Source organism: Centruroides vittatus, unplaced genomic scaffold (assembly GCF_030686945.1).
Source record: "Centruroides vittatus isolate TY-2023 unplaced genomic scaffold, ASM3068694v2 contig_19, whole genome shotgun sequence".
Taxonomy (NCBI): Eukaryota; Metazoa; Arthropoda; class Arachnida; order Scorpiones; family Buthidae; genus Centruroides; species Centruroides vittatus.
In genome coordinates, this window is record NW_027121169.1 from 99,600 (window position 1) to 124,883 (window position 25,284).

General features: G+C 29.3%; 1 protein-coding gene across 1 annotated transcript in view; it reads left to right on the top strand.

The window, feature by feature from the left end:
* LOC136970220 (dynein axonemal heavy chain 3-like) overlaps window positions 1–25,284 on the top strand; it is a 53,104-nt gene that overhangs the window by 19,405 nt on the left and 8,415 nt on the right. Inside the window, exons 8-26 of the mRNA XM_067264648.1 lie at window positions 303–473; window positions 4,394–4,519; window positions 5,719–5,855; window positions 5,971–6,172; window positions 8,266–8,469; window positions 9,572–9,686; window positions 9,786–9,984; window positions 12,295–12,403; window positions 12,489–12,779; window positions 13,147–13,238; window positions 13,353–13,554; window positions 13,653–13,805; window positions 13,897–14,128; window positions 17,341–17,471; window positions 17,544–17,675; window positions 17,750–18,001; window positions 18,073–18,357; window positions 20,653–20,810; window positions 24,922–25,002. Coding sequence (XP_067120749.1) covers window positions 303–473; window positions 4,394–4,519; window positions 5,719–5,855; window positions 5,971–6,172; window positions 8,266–8,469; window positions 9,572–9,686; window positions 9,786–9,984; window positions 12,295–12,403; window positions 12,489–12,779; window positions 13,147–13,238; window positions 13,353–13,554; window positions 13,653–13,805; window positions 13,897–14,128; window positions 17,341–17,471; window positions 17,544–17,675; window positions 17,750–18,001; window positions 18,073–18,357; window positions 20,653–20,810; window positions 24,922–25,002 — 3,272 coding nt within the window. The remainder of the gene's footprint in view (window positions 1–302; window positions 474–4,393; window positions 4,520–5,718; window positions 5,856–5,970; window positions 6,173–8,265; window positions 8,470–9,571; window positions 9,687–9,785; window positions 9,985–12,294; window positions 12,404–12,488; window positions 12,780–13,146; window positions 13,239–13,352; window positions 13,555–13,652; window positions 13,806–13,896; window positions 14,129–17,340; window positions 17,472–17,543; window positions 17,676–17,749; window positions 18,002–18,072; window positions 18,358–20,652; window positions 20,811–24,921; window positions 25,003–25,284) is intronic.

A 25,284-nucleotide genomic window follows, 5' to 3' on the forward strand; every position in this document is an offset into this window, starting at 1 on the left:
AACAAATTTACGAATTTGTTTGGTTTTAAATTTTTATTTGAACTGGCTTAAGAGGGTATTTAAGATCAAAATGTGTTATAAACTATTGAAGTAAAAGATAAATCTGTACCAAATTTTGTATGTGAATTTTTCAGCAAATGATATGGATAGAACCTATAAAGTAGATCAAGTATATATCTAAATGAAATATTGTATCTACAAAATCTACCAATTGAAAGAAAGATTTATTAACTAAATTACAAGTTTAGTTCACATGTTTATCTGTTTTTTGCTAATTTTATTTATCAATTAAATTTCTACAGGACAGAAAAATATTATCGTCATGTGAAGATGTACAAGCTCTTTTAGATGAACATATTTTAAAAATTCAAACAATTGGTGGTTCTCCATTTTCAAAACCTTTAAAAAAAGAACTGAACAATTGGGAAACAACACTAATACTTATACAAGATATCTTGGATGCTTGGCTGAAGGTAAATGAAGATAATTGACATTTTGATTGAAAGTTATTAAATCCTTAATTATATGAAAAACATGAAAATTTTCAAATTTTTTTTCAAATTGCATAAGTTCTTTTATTAAATTCATATCCTATTTTTATGTTATTAGAACTTGGAAATTATAAATTCATTTCAGACTGGATATGTTTACAAATATAAATAATTCACTTTTTTATTTCACCAAAATTAACACGTAATAAATATTTTTAGTCTATTCAAAGGCTGTCATCATGTTAACCAAGTAGTATAAAAAATACAATAATTCAATGTTAGAATAAACAAAAATATTAACATATGAAAAATGATAAAAAAAAATACCTGTGATAGAATTTATTTTTTAGGGAAATTATTAAAAATAGCAACGTGGCAATCATGGAGAATATTTGACCATATCTCCTGATGCTATTTTCCAGGGTAACACATAACTGAATTGTCAGTTGATGAGCTAGAGTGCAGGCATGTGTTTCTTTGTGTCATGTGAAATGGATAAGTTGAACGAGCAATGTGTTTGCATCGACTTTTGTTGATATTTGATAAGATGGTCACCAAAATGTATGAAATGTTTCAACAAGCATTTGGGAACAGTGTGTAATTGGTCCAAAACATTTGAGTAGTATTCATATATCAAAAATGGCCACACTTCAATTGATAATGATCAACACACAGGTTGATCAATGGCACAAGTTAATGAGATTGTTGATTGTCAGATTGTTTACAGAACTGTTCTACAATACCTTAGAGATGAAGTTCATTGGAAATTCCCTCACAAGTAGTCTTCTGGTAACTAGTTTCTGTACCATAACAATGCACCATACCATGCAGTCTGAGTGTCACAGAATTTTTGGACAAGTACAGTATTCCTGTAGTTTCCCACCTACTTTACCAGATTTTCTCCCCATGACTTCTTCCCTTTTTCCAGACTCAAAAACACCCTGAAGAAGAAATGATATCAGATGTTAAAGAGATACAACTGAACATAATATGACAACACTGGATCAATTGCAAACAGATCTATCAGAAATTCCTGGAAAAGTTAGAATTGCTGCATACAATCTGGAGGATCATTCATTGAATAACTTCTACAATTGGTATATGGCTATTTTCCTACAATGAAGTCTGTCCTGGACATTTTTGAATAGCCCTCATATCAGGTTACTCATGTGCATATATTATAACTTGAATATTGTTGTTATATTTTCTGACAATCATCATAATTCAAGTGTAGACAAAAGTGTGTAATGAAATTTATATGTAGCACTACTTTCATAGAGTGCTAATGAATACACCAATGGATTTTTCTCTTAAATATTAAATGTAGAATTTTTCAGCCTCTGTGAATTTTTAAATTTATTATTTTGCATTGCAAAAGGCCTTTTATCACCAAATTTTGTGACTCAAATTCTCAAACTTTTAACTTGTGTAGTTTTCATTGTTTTAAATAATTGTTATTGTTAGAGGTCCTTTGGTTTAGCATCACATTTGATTTAGTGCTAATTTTGAAAGCAAACAAATGGGGCCACTATATTGAGGCTTGACTAGTATTCTAACCTGGGAATAGGGATTCAATAACTTTTCAATTGAGACAATTATTCATGTACTTGTGGTGTTCATACCTGCAATGCCCCAGATCACCACACTGGTTATTTATTAGTCAAGGATAATGGACAATACAAAGAAAAAGACCACATGACACAAGTAGTCAGTGTGTTTCAAAGAGAAGAAAGGATAGTCGTCATCAACTTGTGAAGAGTCCTGTACTTACAATCCTAGTGCTATACAATGTTTTTTTTTAAATATTATTCTACATTTAGTAACCTCAGCATTGTTTGTTTTAACTGTGCTACTTACATCAATGGCAAACACAAATTCCAAGACAACCACAATACACTTTTATCTAAAGATTCTATTTATTTGTAAAAATATCATAAATTTATGATCTTTTTTTTTTGTTAAAAGATTCACTTGATTAGTAACTACAAATGTGTGTTGCATATCAATTAATTTGCTGGAATAAGACAATAGTTTTTTGATTGTAATTAAAATTTGTTTTGAATTAAGCTAAATTTTTAATTAAAAAAATTCTAAATGCTGTTCTAAGTAATTAATTAAGCATAACAGCATTGATTTTTCTTTATTATTTTATAAGTTTATATTGTTTTATATTAGTGACATGATTCCAGTATTATTTTCTGTATGTTTCACATGCACTATAATATGCATATATGAAATTATGTATGTTGAATATGTTATTTTATAACTCAAAACAATTTAAACATTGAAAATGATTTTAGTACTAGCAATTTTACATAAATTTTTTACATTATTTTTATGTATATTTATATTATAAACAATTTTTATACAATTAAAAAATAAGTAATTTTTAATATATTTTATTAGTAATTACATTTATAATAACAATTTTGTTTATATTTTCATATGATTTGTTTGATATATACAGGGTGTCTATAATTAAAGCATACCACTTTAGACCACTGTGGAGACAAAACTGTCAGAAATAAGTCAATAAAATTTTGTAGGCACTTTTATCTTCAGATGGGAAAACAAGAAACAGAATTTCAAAAATAGTTACGATTTTTGTCACTAGGGTGCTGTAAAGTACTACTGTCAAAACAGTATCGCATAATAGCAGTCCTATAAAGATATGCTGCAAACTTTTGTCATCTCTAAATTACAGCAGAGATGTTTGCGTAACATCACATTTATGCAAGATGGCGCGAGATCCCACACTACAGTTACTGTGAGAGATATATTTTCTTACACATTTGGTGATGAAAGGGTGATCAGTCAGTTTTTTCAATGCAATGGTCTGCTCATTCACCTGATCACCTATCTTGTGTCTTCTGGTTATGGAGCTATTTCAAAAATAGGGTTTATACAGGTAGAGTTGCAGATTTATGAGAACTAAAGGTGCTAATTGAAAGGGAAGTGATTCTTATTAGTCCTGACATGTTCACTTGACTATTGTTAATGTGATAACTTGATTGCAATATGTGACTCACAGTGGTGGAAAGCACATTGAACAATTTCTTTAATACTGCTGTGACAATGACACTATTACAAATCCCTGTTGTGAAAATTTTATTTTTGAAACTGTCCATAATTTTTTCATGTCAAGATAAACATACCTATAAAATTTCATTGACCTATCTTTAAATAAATTTTTTACATTTGCAAAGTTTTAGTGATCTTCTCAAGCTCTCATTGATCCCTAAGGGGTAAATACCTGTCGGGAAGTCCTGCTGTATACATAGGGTGTTCCATAAGTCTGGAATTATAGGAGTTATAGTATGTTGATCTTTGTTTTACAGGTAAATAATAACACTGAATAAGGAAGAATGAATTAAAATTATTTTGGAGATAGGAACTCGCACTCAGTGAGAAGTCTACATCCAGATTGCTGGGAAGTCTGGATGCATCTGTTAAATTTTTTGGTGATCTCTTATTAAATATGGGTCTCCACCATCCAAACAACTTGAATTTGTTCCTCCTTATGTGGCACCATACTTTCATGCTGAAAAGATAAACAAAGATCAACATAACTCCTATGGTTCCAGTCTTATGGGACACTGCAGGTTAAATTTAGTCAAACTGATAAATTTTGCATAATTCCAACTGAGAAATGAAACATATTCTTTAGATTTTGATGCCAAATGCAATATCTAAATACAAAACATAATTTTCCTTTCTTTAAGGAGACTACTAAACTTTATCTTAAGAAAAAGTTAACATCAATCACTTAACATGTTAATGTTTATATTACTTAGCTATTAATTTATTAGTATATTAGAAAATGCTTTATTGTAATAAAATTTATGTGTATTCTTTTTTGAATTTATTATTTGAGAAATTTTAACTATAATATCTTTTTTTAGTGCCAGTCTTCTTGGATATATCTTGAACCAATTTTTAGTTCAGAAGACATCACAAGACAAATGCCTGAAGAAGCACAGAAATTTTTTGTTGTAAATGAAATTCAAAATAATATCACTGCTGATCTTGTAAGTATCTTACTTATTTATCTTCCTTACCTTCCTTTGTAGCAAAGTCAAGTAATGCTGTTGCAGCCCTCTTAGTGCATATGTCATATTTATGTTCTTTTATCATTGTTTCAAGCAGTTGAGAAGCATATCCAACATACTTCATGCAAATGTTAAATTGCTTTGTCCTTGGCCAGAATCTGATAGACATTAGACTTGGTGTTCTTATAGGGAGCCTAATTATTTATCTTTCCTCTTCTATCTTTTAAGCATTTTTATACTAATAAATCAAAAAATACAAATACTGCCACAATATGCACCACTGGTCAGAGACTACTGTATAAGGCATGCAACTTATGAATACCAAGTGCATTTTACCCTAAATGTCTGATGTAAAATTTGGAATGAGTAGCTTCTTGGTTCTATTTTTATTGACAGCACTTTGAACATTTACCAACATCTGAACAACCTAAGCATGACAACAGATGAATGGCTTAATGATTTAACATTGTCACAATTACAAAGGTTTGGTACTAGCATAATGAATGGTGTGTCATCTCATTCCTGGACAGATGTGCATCAGTAACTTACAGAATGGTTTGGAAACTGTGGATAGGACAGTACGGACCTGTTCTATCACCACCACATTTCCCAGACTTGACCCCTCTTGATGTTTTTCTATGGGATTACCTGAAACATTGGTATATGATGCATACTCAACAGTGCTATATGATTTTGGAGAACTGGAGAGACACATTCTAGAGGCATGTGAAATGTGATACCAATAATGCTATGTGTCATCCATAATGTCATCTACATCTTTGTATTGTCTCTGAAGATGTGAAGACCATTGTTTTGAGTATGTTCTCCAACAAAATAAAGCTCACTTTTTTGTATCAATTTCTGAAATATTGTCTTTATCCTTTACAGATAGAAATTATATATATATGTTATTCTAAATTGATTTCCTTCAGTTATTTCAGTGTTGGAACAAACATGCACAACATGCATACTTTGTATAATGTTGGAACTTTTCCCCTGGATAGATGTTTAAGTAAACACCCCATATATAATAGCATATAGTCAAAGAATCATAGATTATTCATCTTTTTAAATAATAATTTAATTAAAACAATCAATTTGAAAAGCAATTATTAAATTTCCTATTTAATTATATTTCATAATATATGTAAAACTTATAATTTTTATTTAATTTTAAGGTAGCTAGAAACAATTTATTATTACCAGTATGCTCAGAAGAAACTTTGAAACAGTTCATTCAGGCTAATTGCTTTTTAGATGATATACAAAAGGGATTAAATGAGTATCTTCAAAAGAAAAGAATGCAGTTTCCAAGGTTAGAAAACATTCATTCAAAATAAAACATTTATTTAATGTGCTAAAATTTTTTTTTATTGGATTAAATTAATTATGAATTTGAAATTTTTATAGCTTTTTATTTTATTTTTTAGATTTTTCTTCCTTTCAAATGATATAGTGTTGGAAATATTATCTGAAACAAATGAACCACAAAGAGTTCAGCCATATTTGAAGAAATGTTTTGAAGGTATTGCACGTCTTAAATTTTTGGATGAGGATGAAATTGTTGGAATGATTTCTTCTGAGAATGAAGTGGTGCCATTTTCACAGCATATTTTTCCAGAACAAGCTAGAGTAATTAAATTTAACTTTATATATCTTTTATACATGTATATAAAGTATTAATATTTTTTGAAATACGGGAAATTTTCTAATTCACAAATTTGAGGGGTCCAGAATTTTGAATGTTTGATATAAGGGAAATTCTATATATGGAGAATAACAAGTGATCAGTTATGAATTTGCAAGTACAGTAGAGTCTCTTACAACGCGCAAATAGAGCAAGCAACAACCCTCGAATTTTGTCGACCAGAGGTATATGTTTTTTTTTTTCAACTTATAGGACAAGGTTTAAACTTTCATAAATCATGTAATAATGCAGGTTTCGATAACGCAATTTCCTATAATGCATAAAGAATTCCCCGCATTGTATGGGACTCTACTGTATAAAATGCATTTAGAAATAAACTTTGCTAATAAAGTGTTGGAAAAACTAAAAATGTTTAATTTCTTCATGCTTCCACTGTAAACTGTTTCTAATGGTGCTGCAGGTTGGATAAACTGAAGACTCGAGTAAAATGGACAGGATAGCCATGGCCATTTTGGATTAAAAATTACAAATGTAAATCATTATCGTTTTTTGATAATTGGCCATGCTATTCAATTTTCTTAACTAGATTTGTCACAATGGTTAGACACAGAATCCAGTTTGTGACAAATCTAGTTTAAAAAAAGTGGATAGAATAGCCAATTACCAAAAAACGATAATGGATTCTATTAGATATGAAGCAAACAATAATATACTGTAAATTATTTATATGGTATCACTTTTAAACTTCTTTTTATACTTTAAAAAATAAACCTTCCAATCCATACACAAAATAAATAAAGTTTCAAGAGCTGTTAGTTGTATTTGTTTCTGAGAAAAACAAAAGTGAGGTTTATGTTTTTTTGGAGGAGACATATTGGTGTCTGTCCCCTCCAAGTTCCAAAAAATGGCCTCAAAATTTGCAACATTTATACAGACATCCGGTAGTCTACTTCACACTACCTAACCAGCTCCCCTGTTTGCAAAGTGGTAATTAAAGGATATATTTTTTCTCTCTACCTCTGGAAATTGTAGTTAAAATTTAATTTATAGATAAACCTATTTTTTTCCTTAATATTTACTGAACTATTTTTGTGTGTATTGATATGTTTATAACTGGTTATGTCAAGTTTTGGTAGGTTTTGCAACAGAAATGTTACAGTCACTAAAATTATAGGATTTCATTAATATTCAGTTTAATTTTATATAATTCTTGCATTGAAAGTTTTACTTTACACAGATAATTATATACAGTTGATATGAATTTTATTCATTCAGGTAGTGCTACTTGTGTATGAATATATGGCATTATTGTTGAGGCCTTTTTTTTGGCACTTGGAGGGGCTGGACACAAAAGTGAACCCACTTTTTTTTATTTTATTCAGAAACGAATATGTCAGGTTTTGAAACATCATTTATTTCATGTGTGGGTTGGAAGGTTTTCTTGTTAGTGAATTTAGTCAAATATAAGAAAAACAATTTTTACATCATTTATTATACAGATAAAATATACAATAGTTTCTAGAATAAAAATGTGTATTGTTGTAGTTACATTTTAATACAAATTGTTTTCTCGCATTGAAGTAAATGATAAAAGATAACAGAAACAAATCATTTTGTAATACATTTTATCATTTTAAATTTTCTGTAAACTTATTTAGAAGTTTTTGTTTTCTAGCAGTTTCTCCCTTCTTTGCCATAATATTCAGCAGTCACCACATCATTTTTCATAGGCAGTCTGTCCTGGATATGTTGGTTCTGCCTCTCACTACTTGGCTACTCTCATTGTGGACTGGTCAAATCCATGATGGAGAACAGAAAAATAAAGGTCTTAGTGCTCAATGGAAAGAAAGTTTAAAAAAAATTAAAATAAATTTCGTTGGCAAAATTTTGTATCAGAAATTTTTGTGTTACTCTGATTTTAATTAATATATTTAATGTTTGTTTATTGTGTTTTCTTTTGTATTGTTTTTCTCAGCAGTTATCGTAAGTCATAGATGATTTTCCCTTGTATTAAAAAGAAATTAAATATTATTTACTTAAAGTAAACAAATATAAAATTTAAATTTTTGTGTTCCAGGGAATGGTTGAAAGATGGTTATCAGAAATTGAAAGAGTTATGATGAAAAGTTTACGTGATATTATTGCTAAAGCGCTTGACGCTTATAATGAAAGTAATGAAAGTGAATGGCTTCTTCAGTGGCCAGAACAAGTAGTGATCTGTTGCTTGTTGATCATGTGGACAGCTGATATAACAGAAGCTATAAAGAAACAAACATTAAAAGTAAATTCTAAATTTAAATTAATTAATTTGTAAAATTAAATAAGTTTATAGTTTAAAATATTTCATATATAATTATATATAGTATATTATGATTTGAGAGTATTAAACTAGATCAATATTTTGCATTTAATTAAACAAACTCCTATTAAAAAACATTTCTGTTGATTTTACATAGAAATTTACATGCAATAGGATCATTTGATATTACATGCAATATATATATATATATATAAAGATAAACATATACTGTAATTTTACAGTTAATGACAAGAATCTCAGGAACAAAATGGAAATAAAAGTTAAATGTGTGGGGTTTGATTCATTGTTCCTGAGGCCAGAATAAAATCTTGACATCAAGTCAAATAACATTAATGAATTTAATATGTGTTGCAATCAGTGGCACATTATAGCTTCATGGGGTCCAGGCAAATTTAAATTAGGGGCTCCATGTAGTGTTGACATCAGAAACTTTTCTTTGGGGAAATTTCCAGGTATTTTCATTCGTTTTTTTAATGTGACCTCTGGAGGATTAAGTTCTGCACTGAGTCAGTGCATCCTGCACCTGTGACACACTGACAATATAGGATCAGGAGATAAGGTGCCAAATTTAAATTTCAATATTCTTACTGCAGTAATGGGTTTATAAAAGATTGGTTTGGGGGCCCCTGTTGGTGTGGACCCCAGACAATTGTCTTTTATGCTCATAGGATAATGTACCACTGTTTGTAGGCAGGTTGAATTAGGGACATAGTCCCTGTCCTAGGTTTGATTTTGACTCTAATAAACTACAATGCCATAGGAAATAAATAAACCACTAATTATTGTTCTCTTTACACAAAATAATTGACTCTAACAATCATATGATTCACAGAAAAACCTTGAGACAAATTAGCAGGATAAAAATATAGGAATGATTTGCAAAGGATAAAATGCTCATTTGGTGAACTTGTAGTAAAATTACAAAACATATACTAAAATTAAGTTCTACAATATAAATACTGTATATATTTAAAACTTTATTCAAAATGCTACAGAAATTTATGATTACATTTAATTTATATTTGGCACAAATGTAATAGTTATAACTATTTATGTTTTCCAGGAATGTTATATTAAATATAATGAGAAGATGAAGACAGTAACTAGCTTAAAGAACAAAAATTTGGATTTGAATCATAAACTTACTTTAGAAACATTAATTGGAACAATTTTATATGGTAACATTTAATATTGAATAAATATAAATTTTTACAGAAAACATTTAAAATATGATTTATTAAATTCATTAAATAAATGATTTCTTTATTGTGTTATAGCTTGTGAAATAACTCATAAACTTGAATTAGAAAATATATACAGTATCGAAGATTTTCAGTGGCTGAGTCAATTACAATATTATTGGGATAAAGAAAATGTAAAAGTATCAATGATGAGATCTAGCCTTATTTATGGATATGAATATCTTGGAAATACTTCTCGTCTGATTATGTCTCCTCTAACAGAACGCTGTTACAGGTAAAATTTGTTCATATATGCTTAACAACCACTGGACATCTTAATGACTCCCATAGAGATCTCTAACAGATATTTGGATATCCTGTGAATGTTGTTTTTAATCCAAATGACATCCAATGGATGACATTCAGATTCTAAACAACGTTCACAGAATATCCAAATATATGTTTAGCTTTACAAATGTCCCAATAATAAATTACATGTGACCTTCTTATGCATATATTATGGATGTCCCTCTAACAATCTAACCAAACACTAAACATCTTAACATTTTATAGATATCCAAAATGGATTTTTGGACATCCTGTGATTAATGTTTTGAATCTAAACGTCATTCATCAGATTCCCCAACAGTACAATTGTCCCAGTACTGGATTACATACGGCTTTCTGATGGATATCTTATGGATTTTATGTGTATATTTGTTTGGTTATCCACCTGACTTTGTATGCACATCCACTGATAGATTTTTAGGGCATTCCTATTTGTAAATAAATGTGAATGATAATAAATGCATTTTTTAAATATATGTCTCTTTAATCTGAATGAAAATTGGTTTCAGTAGAATATCAAAACAGCTGTCACACAAGCTGTTGTGATAGTCTACCGAAACCAATTTTTATTCAGATTAAAGAGACATATATTTAAAAAACGTTAATACAGCTACCATAATTGTTATTTAGAATAAATGCATTATTTATTTTTAGGGAATGCAAAAGTATAGGGAAGCCTAATTCCCATTGTCTTATGGGACATCCTCTCCCCAGATCCTTCATTTGATGCAATGTCCAATGCTGGTGTGTGGTACACCTGAATGGAAAAGTTCAGCAGAATCAGTAAGGTTTCTCACAATTTAGATGTCTTCTATACCATCCACAAAAATACCAATATAAAGTCTGTGCAAGCTTTTGCAGAAATGCTTGAATTTATTGGATTGGTGGTGTCATTGAATATCATCTTTCTTTTTTTAACATTTTTTGAAAATTTATCTTTTTTTTCATTTATGTAGCATATTTTCTATGAACCCATTTAATAGTATTTTATAGAAAAATTCATGAAAGTTTACAAATTACCATAAATGTTCATTTTAGCAAACAAATTATTTTAGTTTATTGATTTCAACTTAAACCTAATGATTCATGAATATTTTGAATGTACAGTATTTATTTTACAAATTTTAATAATATTATTTTCTATCTACTGTCATAATTTTTTAAAAATGTAATTATTCTCTCAAATATAACATTTTAAACCGTTTTGTTGCCAATTGCTCTACTAAGAATTACTTTCTTCATCATTTTATAGAAAAATATTTTCCCTTCATGAATATTTCTGTAAAATTTGATGGAATGAACTTATACAAAGATATGTAAATAAAATATATTTTACTAAGAATGCTAACAATCACCCATGTCTCATGGACATTCGTGATTCATCTGGGATGTTGTGATCTTGATAGGATATACATTGGATATTCATAATTGTACCATGTAGTTGTGGTCCTTTATTGGATGTCATGTGGATTTGTTGTACTTATTCAGACCATGAAAAATACTTTTGGTGAATATGTAGACCTATATCCACAGGATGTCCAATATAGCTATACCACTGTATAAATAGCAAGAGTTTGCTACCTCTGAAAAAAACAAACATAATACACATCAAACATACTTGGACAAAAAGTGAAAAAGAAATATAGTCATAGGAGGAAAAACCTGTGAAAAAGTTAGGATATTGTTAGTTATGTTGTTATTAATCAAGTGCTTAAATAGTTATAATGTTCAATAAAGCCATCTTCAAGGGAACATAGTCCTCACCATTATCAGGAATTTTTGACAATAAGCAATGTTTTCATGAGAAAATAAAACTGTGTGTATCATCTTATATCCTTCTACTATCTGAACAAAAATCTATCCTTTTCATTGCAGTAGATCTAAATGTTACTTTGGGCAGATAATCTTCACCACTCTCCCCTAGCTATATTACCATATATATATATTATATAAATACTCTGTGGAAACTTTTGTGAATGAAATTTCCTTTATATAGTTTTGAATATAATGGACATTGTTCATTGTGAAAATATTCAAAATATCATAAGACAAAAGTTAAAATAACTATAAAACAATGTTCATTAATTCAGAAACTTTTTTTCAAATATTCATCTGCTACATTTTATCTACTTGATATAGAAATTATCAATATCTTACATTAAAAATAAATTGTATTCTGTTTATGAATGAAAATTATTATTCTGATCATCAAGATTTTTTAAGTAGTTTAACTGATCAGATTTTTTTTATTTTTCAGAACAATAATGATTGCTTTAAATATGAATATGGGAGCTATTATATATGGGCCAGCTGCAAGCGGTAAAACAGAAACATGTAAAGATTTTGCAAAAACAATAGCAAAAAAAGTAATTATAAAAACATTTAAAATAAGAATTTATATATATTTTATAAGTGTAAAACTAATTTAAAAACTTGTTTAAATTTATTTAGTGCATAGTTTTTAATTGTTCAAATGGACTGACTGCAACAGCAACTGGAAATTTGTTTAAAGGAATAGTTCAAATTGGATGTGGGATCTGTTTAGAGCAATTTGACAAAATACAGTTGCAGACTTTAGCAGTTATATCACAACAAATTCATTTAATTTTTAATGCAATTAATCAAAAATGTAAATTCTTTAAATTTGAAGGAATGGATCTACATTTAAATCCAACTTGTTCCATTTTAACCACAGTTGAGTTACATTCTACTAAGCAAAACTGTCTTCCAAACAACTTAAAGGTAAATCAATATTAATTATCTTTATGATAACTAAATTATATGTTATATTATAAAATAGATTTCCTTTATAACTTTATTAATTTATTTTTTTATTTTTAACTCTTTTTGTCCTGTGGACACAAAGAGAATGTTTTAATCATGTCCAACATGGGTCCAGCCAAGACCACAATGGGGGCAACCAGGTGGTGAGGGATAGGCCCAACGTATTGGGATGACCATGTCCAAAAAATTTGTGGGTTTTTGACAGTTTGGGTTTAATCCTGGGTACCCAGAGTAGTAAGCTAACACTTTAATCACCACTGCCATCTGGCTGTCCATAATTTAATATTCACATTTTAAATTCCTAAAATTATCCATTCAATTACAGATGATGTTTCGACCAGTTTCTCTTATTTATCCCAATTACCATTATATCTGTGAAAATTTTCTGCGTGTAGCTGGATTTGTTGAAGCAAAAGAGTAATAACAATTAAAATTATTAAAAACTATATTTAACTTTGAATAGTTTATTTCTTAAATATAACTCAAATATTCATTTATTTTTACTCAAAATTAATTATTTTTCCTTCATAGATTAACTGAAAAAGTAATAGCTGTATTTGAACTGTGCAAGGAGCAATTTTCAATACAAAATCATTATGATTTTAGTTTGGTTTCATTAAAATCTATATTATGTTTGGCCAAAAATTTAAAAGAAAAATATCCTTCTGAATGTGAAGATTCCATTCTTTTAAAAGCAATAGACAGCATTATCATATCAAAGTTATTTAAAATGGTTTGTTTGCAATTTCAGAATAATGATTGTATACTAAGCTAAAATAATATTAATATTATATTTTAATTTTATATTAAAGTTACTATTATTTTTTTTAGGATATTTCTTTATACAAAACCATAATTGCAGATTATTTTCCTGTTAATTCAATGCTTGATATGAAAAATAACATCTTAGAGGAAGCTTTACAAAATTGTATTAAAGAACAAAATCTTCAACCTGTACCATATTTTGTACAGAAAATAATACAGGTAAATTGAGATTTATTTTTAAAAAATATACTGTTAATATTTTAGATTTTAATCGTGGTTCATAAAAATAATACAAAATTTCAATTATTAGATATATGAACTTTTACTAATAAAGACAGGCATTATCATATGTGGTAATTGCATGTCTGGGAAAACTTCATCTTACAAAATGCTAGCTGCAGCATTAGAACATATTAATAATAAAGGAGAAGAATGTGGAATGTTAGAATATAAAGTTATATATCAGAACATAAATCCAAATTCAGTTACAATAAATCAACTATATGGAACTGCAGATGAAGTTACTGATGAATGGAAAGATGGTAAATTTTAAATCCTTTCAATTTGTGACTAATAAAAATTTTCTAATATTTTTATTTAAAAAGTTATTTGCATTTATTAATATTGTATCATTTTTGAGGGCAATTTTTTTCAAGCTCCAATGGTCCATAAAACAAAGACAAGTGTAAATAACAAAATGAATTTATTACCAAAAGTTAGGTACAAACATGGTTTCTTTTCGACATAATCACCCTGAAAATTGAGGAATTTGTCATATCTGTGGACGAGCTTTTCCATAGAATGTTGCTGCCAGTGAATTGAGATGGCCTTAACAATGTTGTTTTGAAGATTGTCATTAGTCTCAAACCTCTGCCCTGCTAGCCACATTTTCAGTTTAGGAAAGAGGTGGAAGTCTTCATATATTGAAAGGTTCCAAGCTGGGTGAAAGTCTGAAAGGTGGAAGTCTTCACCACCTTTAAACACCCAGCATATAGCCCTGCATTAGCGCCAAACAACTTCCACCTCTTTCCTGAACAGTAAAAGTGGCTAGGAAGGCAGAAGTTTGAGACTAATGACAATCTTCAAAACAACGTTAGGGCCCATCTCAAGTCATTGGTGGCAATGTTCTGTGAAGAGGAGATGGAAAAGTTCGTCCACAGATATGACAAATACCTCAATCTTCACAGTGATTATGTTCAAAAGTAACCATGTTTGTACTTAAGTTTTGGTAATAAATTCATTTTGTTATTTACACTTGTCTTTTTTTTTATGGACCATTGGAGTTTGAAAAAAAACAGCCTATGTATTTATATAGGGCCATTAAATAAAAAATTTATTGGAAGGATTAGGCATGGGTTAGGTTACATGTACAGTCAACAAATTGTTGAAACACTTTTTTTTATCATTATGATGTATTCATTAAGATCAAATGCAGGTATGTAAATAGGCAACAACATGACAAAATTGTGTTTCAACAGTTGCTGGAGTTGTGGAAGGCTACAATATGATATTATTCATATCAGGGCTGTATCCAAAGTAATGCAAAATGGGGCATAATTTTTTCATTCAAGTAATTCTTCCTCTATACAAAGGTAATACTCAACATAGCCTCGTTTGCATTTGCATCATCTTTGAATTATCCTCCTTGAAAAAATTCAAGTGTACATTGTTGAACCTTTTTCTTCATAGACACTTTCACCTCATCATCATCATCATCATCATCATCATTATCATTGTCATCATCATCAAATCATTGACTACTCTAAAGGTTATCCTTCATTGGACTGAACAGGTAGATTTTAGAGGGCACCAAATTCAGGCTGGTTTCCCCATCCACCCACCATACCAATCTAGCAGACCAGCCTGGATCTGGTACCCTTAACTTCTACCTGTTTGGTTCAATGAATGATGACTTTTGGGATTAACAATTTTGTGAGATTAACCGAGGGTAGGAGATGGAGGATGATTCCTATCTTCTCTACCTCTTAACGGCACAAGACCTTGAGGTCCGACCTCGGTTGTCGAAAGGATGATTAAGGCTCGAGCGGTCAATGATTAGTTACGGATTTGGGATCATAAGATCCTGTTTACGTCAGGAACTGACACCAATCTATCAAACTTCTCGCGGATAGATACGCGTTTTTCGGAAGCATAAGATGCCGATGATGATGGCAATGGAGGAAGAAACGCACACTCTTCTAATATTAAACAAAAATACCCGTTTATTTTGAGATTGATAGGGAATACATCAATTAACATATTTGGAAGTATTTATATCATCGAATCGAATTATTAAACCGCGTCTCGAGTGATTGGAGAGAGAGAGTTTACAAAACATCGCGAGTAGGATAAATACCTTAGTGATCCTGAGATTTGCACAAAGTCCGAGGAACAAGAGTTCGCTTGAAAATAAGAGTCAATGGACTGTAGATAGATGGGATGGACGGCTTCAACGGCAGGAGATGATAATCCACGGCACACACACACTTGACAGTTGTCGAAACTTTTTCTTTCTCTCCGTCATCGTTCGTTTTCCTTTTATTTCGGGATCTCAGGTTCGAGATTTTTGTGAAGTACGTCAAGGGTGGAAGTCCTTTTTGACCAATGGTGAATTACATGATATAATTATTTTTCAACAGTTAACTCATCTTCTACAAGGAAGTATTACCGTGGGAACAATGGTTTATGATTAATTTTTACGAGAAAATTTGTCGGGTGTTTTTCCGTCTTTTGTTTCTGTGTTTGATTTAACCCTAACTGTCGAAACTCGGTTGGTAAATAAAATAAAAAATTTAAATCGAATCTCGTTATTCTTATATTCGGGCCTTCACAATTTTATGATACATATGAGGTGAAAGTGGTTGTGAAGAAGAAGGTACAACAGTGCACACTTGAATTTTTCAAAGAGAATTCCAAAGTTGAGTTCAACAATGGCACAAATGCATCACTCATAATGGAGACTATGTTGAATAGTACCTTTGTATAGAGGAAGAATTACTGTACCAACAAGTGCAATTTGAGCAACTGATGTTAGTAAATAGTTATGTGCACTTTTGCATTACTTTCAGTACAACCTTCATATATATATATATATTGACTTGAAAGACTCTATTGTATGGACATTGCTTAAAAAGTTAGCAATAAGTCATTCTCACACTATACATTATTTTAGTACAGTTCTCATAAGTCATTTTTCATAAGCTACAAGACCACAAATAGAAACCACCTTTGCAATGTCCATAATGCAAAATTACTCAAATATATATGAGGACTGGTCAAAAATATCTGGAACAAAATTTTCTTACAGAAAACAAAAGTAATTACCAGTTACTGAGGACTATCTCCTTCAAAGTACTAGTTTCTAGATTGTATGCAGCAGTTTCAAGGATCCTCTCAGTTTTCATGCATGTCTAATAGAGCTGTTTGGGAATGGCTTAAAGCTAGCACAACATGACAGCTACAAGCCATTCCCAAACCATTCAGGACAATCAGCCATCTAAATGTCTTGGTACCATTTCTCCTTTGGGGTAATTTTGAGCCTGGGAAAAAAAAAGGAAGTCACATGGTGCTAATTCTAGTGAGTGAGGTAAGTAGGGAACTACAGGAATGTTGTGCTTGGCCAAAAATTATGTGGTACTCAGGGCTATGGCATGACACATTGAACAGTTTCATTGAATAAAAACAGCTTAAGTTTATTTGCTCTTTTATTTTTCAAATTAAAATAATATATCTTATTTTATTTAAAATTTCATAGGAATTATACCCACATTGCTTCGTGATTATACAAACAATAAATCAACGGAAAGAAAATGGGTCATATTTGATGGACCATTCACTTGTTACTGGGCAGAAAACTTAAATACATTTTTAGATGATAATGGACAAGTAATAATGGATATTGATTATAATTTTTAAAAATTTACTTTTGATATTTTTGTAAAAGTTTTATTTCTTTAGTTATGTTTAATGAATGGTGAAGCTATACAAATAAATAATAAAATTAACATAATATTCGAGACAGAAGAGTTAGAAAATGCTTCTCCAGCTGTTATATCACGTTGTGGAGTAGTATATATGGATTCTGAGCAAGTAAGTTTCTATTATTTTTTTTAAAAATAAACAAGGTTATGCTTAATTAAATCTATATTTTTCTCTTTAATTAGCTAGGATGGCCAGCATTGAAACATTCTTACATGAATATTCTCCCAAATTTTATAAACAAGGAACATAAGAGCATTATTAATGATTTATTTGAATGGCTCATTCCAGCTTGTATAAAATTTTATCAAAATATTCAGCCACATATAATCGAATTTTCAACATTTCATCTTATTCAAAGTCTAATGAATTTATATAATTGTTTGTTAACAGAATTAATAACTGATGATGATAATTATGTATCTATCTTGACACAGGTATTTAATACATTATTAAGAAATTTTTATTTCTTGAAATGTTTTTATAACAAAACTTTTATTCTTTTTAGCTAAGTAAGCATTTACAAATTTTATTTTTATTCTCTGTTGTTTGGACATTTGGAGGTATTTTTATCAGTAAGGAAGATCGTATCATATTTGATAATTTTTATCGAAATTTGGTTGCTGGAGAAAATAATAATTATCCTATACCAGAATCATTTGATTTAACAAAAGCAGAATTATTTCCACAGGAAGGATTTATATATGATTTTTTATATGATAAAGAAAAATGTGAATGGATTGAATGGAATTCAATTCAAAGTCTTGAAATGGAACCATCAACATATGTGGAGGTACATATATCTTTTTACAAGTATTAATTTTATTTTCTTGATTAAATTAAAATATATTTTTATTTTCAATCTATATTTTTGTTGTGGTTTGATGTGTGAAAATGTGATATTATAAATAAAATTATAATGTCTTATCCAAACTCACATTACTAATAATTATGTTTCTTTAATTAGTTTGTAATTATAATTCTCTAATTCTCAAAAAAGTTTCTGTAAATAGACAGCATTATAATATTGTTATCTTCACACTTAAGCAGGATGTTTTGTAAAAAAATTTTAAAATTCATTTATGAATTAGAACTACATTATATATATAATTTAGCCATAATTTATGACCATACCATATTCCTAACAATCTAAGTAGGGATGAACATTTCTGTTATATGTTATGGTTAAAATTTGTATATCAGTAGAGTATGATTAATCATCTTATTCATGCTCCTTAAATAATATGAAAGTTCTACAAAATACCTATTTACCTGCCAACCAATAATTCTAAATTAAATTGTTAATTAGTTTATTCAATGATATAAAAAATACTAATACAAAATGAGAAAAGGAAATATTTCATAAGAGAATCAAATGTGTAAGTTATCAGACATTTCTCTCTTTAAGGGTAAGAAAACAAAACTTAGTTATGACAGTAAAGTAGAAAACAAGTAAAGTAGATTAAAATAAATCTATTCTTTAAATTAATAAAATTAATAAAATTGTAATCACCAATAGAATGGTCTTTAACATAGAAATAAAATCTCCTAAATTGCATAATCATATTATCATGAATAATCCTACTCTAGTGAATGAATTCACAATGTGAATTGCAATAAACCAATGCTAATTTTATCACAAAATTAACTCTTTATTGTACTGTCACATAGCAAAAAGATTACACCCAATCTAGACTTTGTCTCTGTTCCTTTTGTCCTTTCTAAAATTAGTTTTCCTTCCAAAATCAGGAGTCTCAGATAACAGATAGCAGCACCATAGACACACCTAAAAATGAGATATCCAGGTTGTAGAATGATAAGATCATAGCTGAGTGAAAGCATTAACATGTTTACATGAATGAAACAAACAAGATGGAAAATGGAATCTATAAGCTAACTAATCAGAGCATACAGAAACTCAAAAAAAAGAAACAAAACCCTTTTCATCTAAAATATCTGGAAAGGTTTGAAATCTATAAAGCAATTTGTAAAGGGACTGCAATTAACAGTAGAGACATGGCACCATTGTTGCATGTGGGGGGGGGCTTGGAAGTTGTCTAGTTTAATTTATTGTGTCTTTGTTATTATTACACTTTTATGAATTTTAACCTCCTTTTGTTATATGCTTACTCATGTAACATACTTTTTATTTATATTCATTTTGTATGTATTTTTATTTTAAGTTATTTTCTTTAGATATCTTAACTACTTTTATGTATTTATTTTTTATTTTATGTTAAATATTAACCAGTTTGTATATTCAACCCTTGCACATGCAATATGTAATATGATTCAAATTGTTCGATTATATTTTAAAGTTGTTTTCTGTTCTGTCATAAGAATCTGATGATTATCTTTTAATAAGATCAAAAATGTTAGTTTACTTATTAAATTTGTTTTTTTTTTGAGTTAATTATAGTAGTAGGTCCAGTTTTTTTGTAGTAATTAATGTATGTGGGAATTTTAATCTTGTTGCGTTGTGGTTGCATGCACGTTCTTATAAAAATCAGTTGGTCCTCTTTGTATTGAATATTTTTTCTTGTAAATTGGAAACATATAATAAATTAAAGTAGTTTGTTGTATTGAATTCTCTTTTGTTTCATACTCAGAAATTGAGGTCACACTGTATCTTTAATTAATCAATTCATCTTAACAATGCATGTCTCACTATCATCAATCTTTCCATGAAACATTTTGCTAAAGTATCAAAAATGATATTTGGATTTATTTCTTAAGTTTTTTAAGTTTCAAATTATTTTATTGATAAGATAATTTTATTTAAAACACATTCTTTTTTCTATTATTTATTATATTTTAATATTTTATATGGATTAATTCTTTAAACTGAATAATTTGAAATGTATCATTATTAATTTTAATTATCACAATTTATATTTTTTACATTTATTATTTTATTGAGTGATGGTTAGCAACAGAATGAATTCACTATACTTGAACTTGATCAAAATTAATAGATTAATTAATTTTAGCATTTATGCTCTAAATATAAATTAAATTAATCAATCAAAATACTAAATTTTGTATTTAAAAAATATTAACTCAGATATAAAATTATTTATATTTTCAGATTATAAACAGAATAATTCCAACAAATAAAACAAGATGTCAGCAATATTTTCTTCAAAAATACATTAAACATAAAGTGCCAGTTCTACTTATTGGTCCTAGCTGTAGTGGAAAGACCTTTGTAACTAATGATTATCTTAATAAGCTAAATAAAGATCAGTATGTATACGTTTTTATATATTTCCAATAAATAATAAAATGTATAACTTTTATTTAAGACAAATAGAAACTTATTTGCTTTATTAATAAGTTTGAATCATTGAAGTTGTGTAATTTCAAATTTATATTAATTAATTTGAAAAGATGTGTAGTTACTCCCATAGAGCAAGATCCATGGGGCATATGAAGAAATTAACTTGAAAGGACCTAAGCATTGACCAATAATGTGTACACTTTACCAAGAGAGCAAAAATTGTTTATTACATGACATGACATGAGGTCCAACAGCATAGAATACATCGTGTACTGTGTGCTGTTGGACCTCATGTTCATAAGACTAAAATCATTCTTATTTGGACGATCAGATTGGTATGACCCATGTAGTTTCCAACAGCACACAGTACATTGTGTACTGTGTGCTGTTGGAAACTACATGGGTCATACCAATCTGATCATCTGAATAAAAATGATTTTAGTCTTATGAACTAATGGATATCCACTGATTTATATCCCCTTTTCCTCGATACAATGCTTATACATGGTAGCCCTGCATGATCACATGATAACATATTGATTCCTGCAAAGACAACAATACCATATGCATACGAAACTTATGTTCTCATAACTAAGTGTTCTAATTGGGTCCTTGGATGGCCTAATTCACAAATATATGTATCCCTCACTGATGGTTCATTGTCCCAGCACAATGGAAACAGCTCATTCAATTTCAGATCAAGACATCCCTTCATCTATGGTGACTATCTCCTGGTTTTGAAGCTCTTCTATTTCTTGTTCCTCTTTTTTCAAGTAGCTTAACCATCCAAATCAAAGTCTCGGCTGTTGAGTTCTCGCTTTCTATCTTTCCCGGAGAGTCCAAAAAGAAAAAAGTTTTCTTGATGTGAATGTCAATCCTTTTTATAATCCCTGCTCTTCAGAAGTAGATCACTAACATGTGACACTACTCGGGACCAATTATAAGGCTCTAAATATGGCAATCAGGAAAAGATGACACCTAGGCAAGAGATGAAGGTGTTTCATAACACATTGTACAACAATATATATGGAAAACCAATATATGGAAACACAATACAGAATAATGGAAATATATATATGTTTTCATTATTCTGTATCATGTTTCTATACATTGTTGTACAATGTGTGTATATATATTGTATATGATATATGACATGATATATGTATATACAGGGTGGGCCAATGAAAATGAAACGGCAGAGTGTTCATGTTTGTCCAAGCAAATCGCTCGGACAGGTCGATTTTATTCTTGAGGGGACATCTTATACAATAAAGTTTTTGCGAATCTGAATATTAACTAAAGAAACATTTTTTTTTTGAAATATATGTTTGTTTAGTTAATACAAAATAAATGAGTTTTTAAAATTTTTTGTTGTCTGTTATATTCAGAATCGCAAAAACTTTATTGCAAAAGATGTCCCCTCGAGAATAAAATCGACCTGTCCGAGCGATTTGCTTGGATGAACATGAACACTCTGCCGTTTCGTTTTCGTTGGCCCACCCTGTATATCATGGATGTGTATATATATATATATACTAGCTGACCCGGCCACGCGTTGCTGTGGCTCAAAATGTATCTATTATAAATGTATAACACTTCCCCCGTGGAGGGAATTTCAAAAAATCTCTTCTTAGTGTACATTCTCTTGACGTACCCTATTAAAACGCAATCAAAACCGCATGTAAAATAGTATAAATAGAAGCCGAGTTCTTCACAGTAAGCCTTAATCCCGTCACTTTTCCCGCTGGGGAATATCGAAAAATCCCTTTTTAGTGTATATTCTGTTGACGTAACCTATTAAAACTCAATTGAAAACGCAAAAAACCGCATGTAAAATAGTATAATAGAAGCCGAGTTCTTCACGGTAAGCCTTAATCCTGTCCATCTCCCCCACTGGGGGGAATTTCGACATGTATATTATATAAAAACATGTGCGTATTCGAATGCAATGTTGTGTCAAAATTTCAAAGGAATCGGTAGGAACAAACGAACGTTATATTTTATTTATATAGATAGATAGAAAATGATCTGCTTCAGTCCATTCTCACAGAAAAGCATAATGCCGCACAGAAAAGCAAACTTAGGTCGTCGGAAGTTAGCGCCATCTGTTGGACATAAAAGCCTTAATCCATATATAAATATATTTTTGAAAGGGGGGAAATGGTGTAGGGGTATGAAAAATAGATAGTAGCCGATTCTCAGACCTACTGAATATGCATATAAAATTTGGTAAAAATCGGTAAAGCCGTTTCGGAGGAGTAAGGTAACTAACATTGTGACACGAGAATTTTATATATAAGATATATTTATACATCCTATGTATTTTTATAAAATTTTCATTGTAAAAACAACCTACGCATTTTATGAAATTTTCACTGTAAAATAAATCATTCTAACATTGTATTTATAATTTTTTAAAAGAGAGCTGAACAGTGATCATTTTTGTTTTTACATCTGTAGTGATATGTGCCTATATATTGTAACTTTTCTTTTGTATAGATATATAGATATATTTATATTAAAAACAAGGTTAGAATGATTTATTTTACAGTGAAAATTTCATAAAATATGTAGGTTGTTTTTTTCAAACTCCAATGGTCCATAAAAAAAAAGACAAGTGTAAATAATAAAATGAATTTATTACCAAAAGTTAGGTACAAACATGGTTACTTTTTGACCTAATCACCATGAAGATTGAGGCGTTTGTTGTATCTGTGGATGAGCTTTTCCATATCGTTGTCATAGAATGTTGCTGCCAATGACTTTAGATGGGCCCTAATGTTGTTTTGAAGATTGTCATTAGTCTCAAACCTCTGCCCTCCTAGCCATTTTTTCTGTTCAGTAAAGAGGTGGAAGTCACTCAGTGCTAAATTGGCGCTATATGCTGGTGTTTAAAGGTGGGAAGACTTCCACCTCTATCCTGAACTGAAAACGTGGCTAGCAGGGCAAAAGTTTGAGACTAATGACGATCTTCAAAACAACATTATTAAGGCCATCTCAATTCACTGACAGCAACATTCTATGACAAAGGGATGGAAAAGCTTGTCCACAGATATGACAAATTCTTCAATCTTCACAGTGATTATGTCGAAAAGTACCTAACTTTTGGTAATAAATTCATTTTGTTATTTACACTTGTCTTTGTTTTATGGACCATCGGAGCTTGGGAAAAACTGCCCTCGTATATGTATATATGTTTGTATTTATTTGTGTTTGTGAAATTTTTCACTGTAGAACAAATAAATAAATGTGAAAATATCTAAATTTTGAAATGCTCATAAAATTTGTTACTGTTTCAAAATAAAAATTACAAACTTCAGGATCCATGTTTTATTTAAACCAGTGGTTCCCAACCTTTTTTTGACCAGGGACCACTTTGATTTCATTGTTGTTAGCAGGGACCACAAGGTTTAAGAAAAATGAACTGTGTCAATCTGAAAATAAACTTTAATCAAAACTTTTAACATAAGTAATCATTAAACTCAAGAGTAACATGCTTCAACAGTACTATTATAATAGAAAACATAACATTTTTAGTAAAAATTAAATTCAGTTTGTATCGATGTGGGAATAATAATTTAAAATGAATAAAAGTTTTAAATCTTTCGCGGCCATATTTTAGCTCTTGCGGACCACTGGTGGTCCACGGACCACTGGTTGGGAACCACTGATTTAAACAATATAAAAATTCTATCAGGTATTTATCTTAAACAGAAAATGATACAGTTTCTTGTAATGGTTATATTAGAAAAAATTTCAATATATAATGTTAACTTTGTTGTTTGCAATATATTGCTTTATTATTTGATTTTGACATACTTTGCATGTATCTTGTTTTATTTAAATATCTCAGTTGAGAGAAGAAACGAAAAGGAATTAGGAAAACTAACAGTTATGAAATGCGTATGAAAAATTATTGTTCATATTATTTAATGTATTTTATGAAAAGTACAGTAAATATTAAAACTTAACAATAAATGTGCAGATATTTTTATTAAACTTCAATGCATACAAATGCAAAGATATGAAGCATCATTTGATTAAGTTTTCATGCATTTATTTTTATTTTTTATATAGATACATTGTAAATTGGATTACATTTTCTGCTTGTACATCTGCTAATGAAGTGCAAGAAATATTTATGTCTAAATTAGATAGGTAAGTTATAATAATGCTCAGTTATTTTATGATAAAAAGTAAGTATAAGGTAGTAAAAGTCAAAATTAATATATATATATAGAATAAATATAGAAATTTAAATAAATATCTAAACAATTTTTCAAAAAATAACACTTCTAAATGAGATATTGTTACAAAGCAATCAGTAAAATAAATTGAAAAGAGTGATAGCAAATGATTGCTTTGTTAGAAATAGTCCATTATAATATGTCTTTGTTTAAGTGAACACATCTTCATTTTAAATGTAAAAATTTAGTCTGC